The 12,300-nt window shown below is 39.3% G+C and overlaps 1 protein-coding gene across 2 annotated transcripts in view; it reads right to left on the bottom strand.

Annotated features, from left to right (window-relative positions):
• mppe1 (metallophosphoesterase 1) overlaps positions 1–11,569 on the bottom strand; it is a 66,770-nt gene extending 55,201 nt beyond the window's left edge. Inside the window, exons 1-3 of one of the 2 annotated variants that reach the window (XM_051686585.1) lie at positions 11,066–11,569; positions 10,219–10,327; positions 748–851 (exon numbers count right to left, since the gene is read on the bottom strand). In XM_051686585.1, the coding sequence (XP_051542545.1) occupies positions 748–851; positions 10,219–10,327; positions 11,066–11,280 (428 nt within the window). In that variant the 5' untranslated portion in view covers positions 11,281–11,569. The remainder of the gene's footprint in view (positions 1–747; positions 852–10,218; positions 10,328–11,065) is intronic. The other variant, XM_051686586.1, reaches the window with a different exon arrangement.
• Between the last annotated feature and the right edge of the window lie 731 nt (positions 11,570–12,300).

Below are 12,300 nucleotides of genomic sequence, written 5' to 3'. Positions count from 1 at the left end.
ACAGAATGCGTCTCCTTCCTGAATGGTATGATGGCTGCGTGGTCCCATGGAGTTTATACTTGCATACAATTGTTTGTACAGATGAACGTGCTGCCTTCAGGTGTTTGGAAATTGCTCCCAAGGATGAACCAGACTTGTGGAGGTCCACAATGTTTTTTCTGAGGCCTTCTTTTGATTTCCCCATGATGTCAAGCAAAGACGCACTGAGTTTGAAGGTAGGCCTTAAAATACATCCACAGGAACACCTCCAATTCAGTACACCTCCTATCAGAAGCTAATTGGCTAATTGTTTAAAGTCTTGACATTATTTTCTGGAATTTATGCTTAAAGGCACAGTTAACTTAGTGTATGTAAACTTCTAACCCACTGGAATTGTGATATAGTCAATTAAAAGTGAAACAATCTGTCAGTAAACAATTGTTGCAAAAATTACTTGTGTCATGCACAAAGCAAATGTCCTAAACAACTAGCCAAAACTATAGTTTGCTAATATTAAATCTGTGGAGTGGTTAAATTAGTTTTAATGACTTCAATCTAAGTGTATGTAAATTTCTGATTTCAACTGTATGTACCAGGAAAGTTCACATACTGTAAAATTAAGTGCTACAAATATCATTATTAATTGTGCAGCACTAGTTCAGAGAAAGTAAGTTTGTTCACCATTATCTTGAATAACATCGACTGTCTGGTTGGATTTTGCATTGTGTGTTTCTTTATTATGTGGTAAATTGTGATCTTCAAACTCACTCGTAATGGAAGCCGATGTCATGATTCCCGATAAGAACCACAAGCTCAGTGTCCCTGGGATGACGAAAGATCCATTTAAAACGCCTGACGTCATCTTCCCAGTCCTACAAAGCACATTGACAATGATTCCTACAGAAGCTGAAGCATCATTTTAATATATTGTTGAGTCAATATTTCTGAAATATATTTGATAGTGTATTTTATATTTCTCTGTGTAGAACATGATTTCACAGATTTATTGCTGATTATTGTGTGACAAGCTTCAAAACTATTTCTGTTTGACCTCTGAAAATGTAGTACTTCAGAACTCTAAAAATGTATCTGATTATTGCCACATACTGTATGCATTACTTGAAAATCTCAACCAAGCAGATCAAGTTTATATTTATAACATGATATTAAACTTTTGTATTTGATTATACTGTGTGTAAATTACTGGATTTAAATTTTATTTTTAGGGGTCCGAGCACCGAAGGATTCGGTTCCGATTCGTTCCAATTTTCTTATTATTCTTATTAGGGGTTCAAGCCTGAAGGGCTGAAACCCTATTGTATTTGTCAGGACTTTTATTAGGGGTCCAAGCACCAAAGGTGCTGGAACCCTACTGTATTTGTTCCGATTTTCTTATTATTCATATTATTATTATTAGGGGGCCAAGCGGCGAAGCTGCTGGAACCCTATTGTAATTGTACTGATTTTCTTCTTTTTCTTTTCTTTTCTGCCCTAAAAATGTCTGGGTGTCAGAGACCGTAAGTCGTGGAGACACTAAACTTGTGTCGAATGCCGCCACCCTGCCCGTCTCTATGCACCACTCCTGAAATGAGGGAGCTCCAGCCGACTTCCATCCCCTAAGGATGACCTGCCTGCCGATCATAACACTGGCTAGAACCTCTATTTTATGTATTTATCCCCTATCAAATCAAATCAAATCACTTTATTGTCACACAGCCATATACACAAGTGCAATGGTGTGTGAAATTCTTGGGTGCAGTTCCGATCAACATAGCAGTCGTGACAGTGATGAGACATATACCAATTTACAATAACATCAAATTAACACAACACAATTTAAACATCTGTTATACACATAATTACACTCAACAGTATACAAATAATAACCTACACTGTACAGTATACAATACGCACTATATAGATACACATTATTCAATAAAAATAAAAAATAAAAATATATAAAAAAGTATATATATATATATATATATATATAGAATGTACAGTATTGTACTGTATTGACATTCAGGCTGTCGGTTGACAGTCAGTTGTTAAGAGAGAACATAATATAATAATAATAATAATATAATTTATGACAGTCCGGTGTGAGATATAAGAGTAAGGGTATTTTGACCGTGGGAGATCAAGAGTTCAAAAGTCTGATTGCTTGGGGGAAGAAGCTATCATGGAGTCGGCTGGTGCAGGTCCTGATGCTGCGATACCGCCTACCTGATGGTAGCAGTGAGAACAGCCCATGGCTCGGGTGGCTGGAGTCTCTGATGATCCTCCGAGCTTTTTTCACACACCGCCTTGTATATATTTCCTGGAGGGAGGGAAGCTCACCTCCGATGATGTGTCTGGCAGTTCGCACCACCCTTTGCAGTGCTTTGCGATTGTGGGCGGTGCTATTGCCGTACCAGGCGGAGATACAGCCAGTCAGGATGCTCTCCACAGAGCAGGTGTAGAACCGTGTGAGGATGTGGCAGTTCATTCCAAACTTCCTCAGCCGTCTCAGGAAGAAGAGGTGCTGATGAGCCTTCTTCACAACAACTTCAGTGTGAATGGACCATGTGAGTTCCTCAGTGATGTGGACACCCAGGAACTTGAAGCTGCTGACTCTCTCCACTGGTGCTCCATTGATGGTGATGGGACTGTGTTCTCTGTCTTTTCTTCTGAAGTCAAGCTCCTTTGTCTTACTGACGATGAGGGAGAGGTTGTGCTCCTGACACCAGTGTGTCAGAGTGTGTACCTCCTCTCTGTAGGCTGTTTCATCATTGTCAGTGATCAGACCTACCACCGTCGTGTCATCAGCAAACTTAATGATGGCATTGGAGCTATGTGTTGCCAATGCCATCACACAGTCTTGTGTGTACAAGGAATACAGTAGTGGGCTGAGAACACAGCCCTGCGGGGCTCCAGTGTTGAGGGTCAGTGATGAGGAGATGTTGCTGCCTATTCTAACCACCTGGCGTCTGCTTGACAGGAAGTCCAGGATCCAGCTGCACAGCGAGCTGTTTAAGCCCAGAGCCCGGAGTTTCTCATCTAGCTTGGAGGGCACTATGGTGTTGAATGCTGAGCTGTAGTCTACAAACAGCATTCTCACATAAGTGTTCTTTTTTCCAGGTGGGAGAGAGCAGTGTGTATTGTAGATGCAATGGCATCATCAGTGGAGCGGTTGTTGCGGTAAGCAAACTGCAGCGGGTCAAGAGAGAGTGGCAATACAGAGCAGATGTAATCTCTGATTAGTCTCTCAAAACATTTGCTGATGATGGGGGTCAGAGCAACAGGACGGCAGTCATTTAAACAAGTTATTTTTGATTGTTATGGAACAGGCACAATGGTGGATGTTTTAAAGCATGTGGGGACTACAGACAAAGAGAGGGAAAGGTTGAAAATGTCCGTAAAAACACCAGCCAGCTGGTTCGCGCACGCTCTGATGACGCGGCCCGGAATGCCGTCTGGGCCAGCGGCTTTGCGGATATTCACCCGTCGGAAGGATCGTGTTACATCTGCTACAGAGACGGAGAGTGAACTAACCTCTGTAGCTTCAGCCGCGAGAGCTCTCTCCGCGAGGGCGGTGTTATTTCCCTCGAAACGAGCATAAAAAAGTATTTAGCTCATCCGGTAGAGAGGCAGCGGTGTTCATGGCAGAGTTTTTATTCCCTTTAAAGTCCGTGATGATGTTAATTCCCTGCCACATGCTTCTAGAGTTGGTGGTGTTAAACTGTCCTTCAATCTTACTCCTGTACTGGCGCTTTGCTGCTTTTTCGGAGGGCATAACTGGCTTGTTTATGCTCCTCCACGTTCCCGGAATTAAAAGCGGAGGTCCGCACTTAAGTGCCGTGCGAACATCGCTATTGATCCAAGGTTTCTGATTCGGATAGATTCGTACAGTTCTGGTCGGAACGACGTCCTCTACGCACGTTCTGATGAAACACATTACGCTATCAGCGTAAAGCTCGATGTCGTCATCAGAGGCGGACCGGAACATCTCCCAGTCCGTGTGATCAAAACAGTCTTGTAGCGTAGAATCTGATTGGTCAGACCAGCACTGGATCGTTCTGAGGGTGGGTGCTTCCTGTTTCAATTTCTGCCTGTAAGTGGGCAGAAGCAGAATGGAAGAGTGGTCCGATTTGCCAAATGGTGGGCGGGGGAGGGATCTGTAGCCATCCCGGAACGGAGAGTAGCAATGGTCCAAAACCCGGTCCCCTCGTGTGTTGAAACTAATGTGCTGGTGATATTTTGGTGCGACTGATTTTAAACTGGCTTTATTAAAGTCCCCGGTCACAATGAACGCGGCCTCAGGGTGCGTGGTTTCCTGCTCACTTATACTCCCATACAGTTCCTTGAGTGCCCGGTCTGTGTCGGCTTGTGGGGGGATGTACACAGCAGTGATAATGACCGCTGTGAATTCCCTCGGTAGCCAGAATGGTCGACACAGAAGCATAAGAAATTCCAGATCAGGAGAGCAGAAAGACTTGATAGAATGTACGTTCCTCTGATCACACCAGGATTTGTTGATCATAAAACATACACCACCACCTCTGCTTTTACCTGAGAGGTCTTTCGCTCTGTCTGCTCGGTGCACGGAGAACCCCGCGGGTTCAATGGCTGAGTCTGGAATCTCCGCAGACATCCAAGTTTCTGTTAGGCAGATAATGCAGCAGTCCCTTGTATCTCGTTGGAAAGAGATCTGCGCTTTCAGCTCGCAGAGCTTGTTATCCAGAGACTGGATAACAAGCAATCAGACTTTTGAACTATTGATCTCCCACGATCAAAATACATCAGCACTGCACTTTATTACCCTTACTCTTATATCTCACACCGGACTGTCATAAATTATATTATTATTATTATATTATGTTCTCTCTTAACAACTGACTATCAACTGACAGCCTGAATGTCAATACAGTACAATACTGTACATTCTATATATATATATATATATATATATATATATATATATATATATATACTTTTTTATATATTTTTATTTTGTATTTTTATTGAATAATGTGTATCTATATAGTGCGTATTGTATACTGTACAGTGTATGTTATTATTTGTATACTGTTGAGTGTAATTATGTGTATAACAGATGTTTAAATTGTGTTGTGTTAATTTGATGTTATTGTTAATTGATATATGTCTCATCACTGTCACGACTGCTATGTTGATCGGAACTGCACCCAAGAATTTCACACACCATTGCACTTGTGTACATGGCTGTGTGACAATAAAGTGATTTGATTTTATCTGATTTGACTGAACATTTGCCAGTAGAATAGTGGATAGCGGGGGTCGATTTGCGTGGCGTCTTACTCTGATGAGAACGCCGGCTCCGTTTCCCCTTTTCCTCCTGCGTTTCCGCGGCCGTGCTGCCCAGACAAAGGGCTCCGCTTGCGTGTTTGTAAACAGTGGGTCGGCATTGAGGAATGTGAAGTCCGGTTTACGGTGTGAGATTGCTGAACCAATGTCCAAAATTGTTTATCTGTCGTAGACAATAAGGCAGACAACATTACATTAATGACTGCCCCATCGCTTAAAATACAAAGTCTGGGGCAAAATGAAATCTGAGTGTCCAAATCGTCACACATAAAATTCTGAACCCTCAACCAAAAATCCTGGATCGTAACACACCACCAAAAAACATGGGTTGTGTCCCCATCTTCTGATTGGCATCGCCAGCAGGTGGGTGTGTCTTTAAGACCAAGCCTATACAATCTAGAGGGGTCCAATAGAATCGATGCAAAATCTTAAAACTGCATCAGACGCACCCTTGCATCTCTAGATGTAGACTTGATGTTTTTTAGAATCCTAACCCACACTCCCTCCTCCAATACCAAATTTAATTCTTTCTCCCATACTCTCTTAAGAGAAGCTGAAGCTCTGTCACCCAGATTCTGAATTAACAGGAACAATACACTGATGCCTCATAGCCTTTTCCAAAAGCAGTAATCACCACTTCCAGAGTATCTGATGCTTTAGGGGGGTGTGTGCTACTCCCAAAAACAGCGCAGAGCAAGTGGCGCAGCTGTAAATACCTAAAGAATTGAGACCTGGGGATCCCAAAATGTTGAACCATATTTTCAAAGGATCTCAACACTCCACTCTCATATAGGTCACCGAGCGTATTAACCTCCCTCATAATCCAGTCTGTCCAGCAGAAAGGGGACTTAGTAATACATAGTTTATAACATTTAAATAAATATCCTAATTAAACACTCTGGACACTTTTGTCCTTACCGAGTGCAAATACTATATAATGGGGTGCGATTTAACTTCTCTGGTTAGATTGATAGAAAGGCTCTGCAATGGCAAAATAGGGGCAAGAACTTCCAGTTCAATAGAAAACCAGGGAGGGGCTCTTGCAGGTGGCAGCGACCAATGAGCCAAATGCCTGAGACTGAACACATAATAATAAAACAAAATCTTGGGTAGGCCTAGCCCACCTTTGTCAATCAGCCTATGTAATTTGTTGAAATGTAGTCTGGGACGTTTACCATTCCAAATGAAGGACTTCGCTATGCTATCAGATTGTTTGAAATAAGAGAGGGGGACATCTACAGGGAGTGACTGTAGCAGGTATTTTTGGAATACAGTTCATTTTAATAACATTAACCTTCCCAATCATCGATAAATGAAGCCCACCTGTCCACATCGCTCGAAAATCTTTTTATTAAAGGGTCAAAATTAACTAACTAAATCACACAAATTTGCTGGGAATAAAATACCCAAATACTTAATGCCCTGTTTGGGCCACTGGAAGGCGCCCAGCTGGAAGGCTGTTACTTGACAGTACGCTGGTTTGTATAATCTTGTTTTTGACACACAATTTATTTTTTTTTATTTTATCAATATGTCAAATGTTAATATGAGTAGGTTATCTCTCTCCATATGGAATGTGAATGGGTTGGGGCACCCCATAAAAAGAAGGAAGGTTATTTATTTTCTTAAGTGTAAGAAATATGATATAGTGTTTCTTCAAGAAACGCATATTTCTCTGCAGGAAGCTGAAAAATTTGGGAAGATGTGGGGTGGACATGTTTTCTTTAGTGCTGGCTCAAGTAAGAATAGGGGAGCCATTACACTGGTAAGTAAACATCTACAATTCAAATGTCTCAAACAGAGTAAAGATAAATTAAGAAGAGTCATTATTGTTTTAGGAGAAATTCAGGGGCAAAGGTTGATTTTGGCTAATATTTACGCACCTAACGCTGATGATCAGGGCTTTTTTATAGATCTTGAAGGGATGTTGCAAGCCACTGGCACCCCTCATGATATAATATTGGGAGGAGACTTTAATCTTTTGATGGACTCAGTCCTTGATCATAGTGAGGCAAAAGTGTGTAAACCCCTTAGAGCAACACTGACGCTTCACAGGATGTGTAAAAATCTTGGTCTTGCAGATATCTGGCGAATTTTGAACACATTTTTTTTCATCAGTTCGTAAGATTTATTCTAGAATAGTTTTTTTTAATAATATATATATATAATCAGCGGAAAGTGGAGTTTTGGCTATTCAGGGCAAGACAGTCATATTTTGAGTCAGGGGACAAAGCAGGAAAACATTTGGCTAGATATATAAAGCAGAGTGAGTCCTTTTCTACCATTCCTCAGTGAAATCTGCTGGTGGTGAAACATTTACCTCAGCCATTGATATTAATAATGCTTTTAAAGAATTCTATCTTGATCTCTATAGTTCCATGTCTTCGTCTACTGATGAAGATATTAGAAACTTTGTGGAACCATTAGAACTCACTAAATTGACGACTGAGCAAAAAATTTCTGTTGATTCTGAGATAACCTTGGAGGAGCTTGATGAGGTAATTAAGGCCTTACCCACAGGCAAGGCTCCTGGGCCAGACGGTTTTGCCGCTGAATTTTTTAGATCTTATGCTACAGAATTGGCTCCAATTTTGTTAGAAGTTTATATGGAATCATTAAAGAATGGAAAGCTTCCTCCAACCATGACACAAGCCCGGATCAGTCTGATTCTTAAAAAGGACAAAGATCCAAGCGAGTGTAAGAGTTACCATCCAATTTCCCTGATCCAGCTAGACATTAAAATATTGTCAAAAGTTCTGGATAACCGATTAAGTTATGACATCTCTTATACATATAAATCAGGTGGGGTTTATTCTGGGCCATAGCTCTTCTGATAACAATAAAAAAATGTTAATCAGAAAAAAGACCATATGATATAGAATATTTATTTATACCTATTTTACACATTAGGTCCCAAATTTCTGGTTTAACCTGAATATAGCATTTATTTCCAATTTTACAGTTTGTAGAATCATATATTAAAATAATACCTTTACATTTTCAGAGAGAATTCTCAATGCAAGTGAAGCGCAAAAGTAAGAATACCATGTTTTATTACTAATGTTTTATTAGTAAATTAGCCTCCTTTCTGAAATATAGACTTTAAAAAGTGCTTTAGGCATAGAGAAAAAATGGACAGAGCTTGTACAAGATAAAAGGGCACCAAAGAAACAGTAATTGAATAATCATTTTTATTGTAAGTTACAACGGGGCTAAAGGCCTATTTTCTCCCAAAACACTAAATAGCATCAAAATCTACCACAGTACAGACACTATGAACAGCAAAATTTTCCTCTTCCATGTGATCATTGCATGTAATGCCTAAAGGTTGATTTGTGGCAATTTTATCTAATATTTAATATTTTTTAAATGTTGTAAATATATGTAGAATATCCTGGAAATTATCACATTTATATTGAAACTTAATACTTATTTGTCATTTTCAATTTTGTTCAAGGTGATTATATATTTAAAAAAATATTTTTTTTAAATAACTGTCCAATAAATGAAAGGATTGTATTTGGTGTAAAAAGCCCCCCTGTTGCAGGTTTTTCTTAAGTGGGGCAAATAGATGTTATGAAAAATGTTCAGAGTGGGCTCACATTGACTGATCCAATCACAATGGAGATTAATTTTTTTATAGAATACTTAAGATGAAATGAAATCTCAAATGTGATTGAATGAACAAGAAATTATGCACCCTTTTCTGAAGTGGTTATTTTAAATAAGCATTAACTTAATTTGTTACTAAAAAAGCATCTTGCTCTCTCAAAAGTATTTGCCTTAGTTGACAAATTGAGCCCTATAACTATTGGCCTGGTATGTACACTATATCAATACAACCCCCCTAGGGGCCTTTTACACCAGGTGTGGGGTAAAAGGCTCCCTCGTCACCTTTAAAAAATAACAATATTCAAAACAACTTCCTGTTGATATTTTTGTAACACAAATTATTTTGCTCCATCAATATTCAATAAAAATAAATGTATTTCTTGAATCCTGAAACACATTGTGACCAGAAAAAAAGCTACATTTCCTTAAGGTGTACCTTTAGCCCCGTTGTACCCTAATAAATGTCTGAAGAAAAAAAGCATCGTTTTACCTTGTATGTGTAGTTTTCGTTACTTTTAGGAAGGTAGGCATGTTTAGAATTGAAACTAAATTACAAAAGCAATTATGGAATCAAATGCACATCTTAACTGTTGCAGGCCAGTATGAAAATTATTTGTTGTTGTTTTTTTCTATTATTTTTTTTTTATTATTTAATACTAATAATATCGCAATACCGTGATTTTTATTTTTTTATGGTTTTCAGTTTCAATCTTTATTGTCCTTTTATTGCATTCAATCTTTATTGGCCAAAAACTATGTACAATATAACAACAATACAATATAAACAATATAAAAATTTTCTTATGAGCTATTTATAGTAACTTAACTGCAGAAATAAAATCAAATGAAATTGGCTATCATGCAAATCTCACTCAGGGATCATCCACGCAGACAATGAAATTAACAGTTAGTTTTTAGAGTTAAGGTTATTATTTGTTTATAAGAGGATGAAAGAGCGGGGCTTCTTAAGAAAGACGACTAGGTTATCAGTAAACGTAAGACGCTGTACCTTAGACATCACATCGTGATGTCACTTTTGTTTTGGGATTTATTTTTTCTGTAATGTGTGTGAATACGAGCACAGATTACAGGAAAATTTGGGCAGCGTGAATAAACAAAATATCGCAGTGCCAGAACAGATACTGGAATGACTTTTCCAGGATTCTTCCCGGGATCTCTGTGTGAAAGGGACTTATGAGTACTTATTTACAGATCTGTGGCCATGAATTCTTAAATGATAGAATAGTATGTTGTTTGTAATTGTATGTTGTTTTGTAAGTGTCTCTGTGTTGTGTACTTTACCTCAGCTGAGCTCCACTTGCCCTCATCAAACACATCTCCTAAAATGAAGACAACTTTAGGTTTTAGAAGCCATAGAGATGTCTGGAATGCTCTTTCCATCTGCCACTCTCTGTGAAAAGAGTCAGAATATGCAGGCAAATTTAAAATGGGTTTGCCCAATATTAAAAAGAGAAACCGTATTTCATTATGTCTCCTAGTTAAGCATCAGTTGGTGAGCATGTGCGCACGCACACTGCTGGGTGAATGGGTAATTTTCTTTTTGCGCACTCAGTTTAATCAGAAACTTAAAAGGAGAACATGTTAAGAAAGAAGTGCACATTATGTCAAAAAATGCTGCCCTTACAAACTATGCTGTTGCACTACCGGTACAGTGATGGCATCAGTAGTATATGTACAGTTTCTGTCTTTGTTTTTCTCTGTGCACTGAAAGCATTTGCACCAAGACAAATTCCTTGTGTTTGTAAGCATACTTGGCAGTAAAGCTTATTCTGATTTGACCAGCCACCATTTTCCAAAAACCAGCCTAACAACTTTAAGGTGGAATGACTGACTGGTAGCTGGTTAGTTGCTGCTAGAATTTTCCTGCAGGAAACACCATGGTACTTTGATATACAGGTTACTTTGGAACTGCTTGATTATCGTGTTAGGTTAGATTAGATTCAACTTCATGGTCATAGTGCAGATTACAGAGCCAATGAACAGTTAACATATAAAGAGAAGTGTATAATCTTACGAGTCTAAATGTTACTGTCTTCATGTACCATGGTATTTATGTGCACAAATTAATACGGTCACACCAGAGTATGTTTTGTAGGCGAGCTCGCAAGGTTTTGAAACACTGCATCACCTTCTGAGTTTGTCGAGCCAGTGTCCTCTGATGGCCCCTAGTAAATGAGTATCAGATAGAAATAACGCACGGACAGCAGAATCTGAATCAGTCTCGATGTGAGGCCAAGCGCATCGCAAAATAACAGGAAAATAAATCACATATTCACAGAATATAAACACACTGACGAGCGCCACAATCAGCGCCACAGCGATTCTCCCGCTCGAGCCAAACATCACATTACTTCAAAATCATAACATACATGCGAACGGAACACGACACATCTGCTGACGAAAGAAACACAGTTTTTCTCTTTTCCGCAGCAACGTCTTGCTCTTGGCTTCATTCACACTAAAATTATATATTTTCTTTATCCAACAGACACACAAACAACGGATGAAAGCATCGCGATATTACTCATGATACCGTTGTAAATCTTCGTTAAACGTCTTCAGTACAATGCAGTCTGCGCTGTTTTACAGTCACACTAGTGATTATATCCTCCGGAACCAGAGCACAAAGCAAAACGTCATGGCGCGCGAGTGCTCTCTCTCTCACACTCACTCACTCTCTCTCTGTCTCTCTCTCTCTCTCTCTCAGTTTTCAGTTTGTTTTAAGGTGCTTTATTGGCATGACAAATATTAGTACATTCGTATTGTCAAAGCGTTTACAGCTGAGCTGCATACAAATAAAACAGTGCAAAACAAAGACATATTATACATATGCGAAACAACATATTCTATACTATATATATATATAGTACATATTATTAGAAAAAAAGACTAAATATGTAATGTATACTTGACAAATATGGTACAAAAGGACAATGTTCAATAATAAAAATGAAGTTACACATAGAGGAAATATACAATATTACTAGAAAACTATAAGGAAGAGCCATAGTAAAATATGATGGAGACACAGAAACGTCCTGGTTACTTTCGTAACCTCTGTTCCCTGATGGAGGGAACGAGACCTTGTGTCGATGAAGTGACACTTGGGGTCACTCTTGGGAGCCCTAAACACCTCTGATCTTTGAAAAAAGGCCAATGGGAATTGGCGAGTGGAATTTGCATGCCACTCCCCCAGACATATGGGTATAAAAGGAGCTGGTATGCAACCACTCATTCAGGTTTTGTGCTGAGGAGCCGAGATAAGGTCCTGGCCATTTCAGTGGGTAATTCAGCATTGTGGCAAGAGGGACACAATGTCTCGTTCCCTCCATCAGGGAATGGAGGTTACGAAAGTAACCAGGA

Source organism: Myxocyprinus asiaticus, chromosome 44 (genome assembly GCF_019703515.2).
Source record: "Myxocyprinus asiaticus isolate MX2 ecotype Aquarium Trade chromosome 44, UBuf_Myxa_2, whole genome shotgun sequence".
In the NCBI taxonomy this organism is placed as follows: domain Eukaryota; kingdom Metazoa; phylum Chordata; class Actinopteri; order Cypriniformes; family Catostomidae; genus Myxocyprinus; species Myxocyprinus asiaticus.
This window is presented reverse-complemented; position numbering and strand designations above follow the sequence as displayed.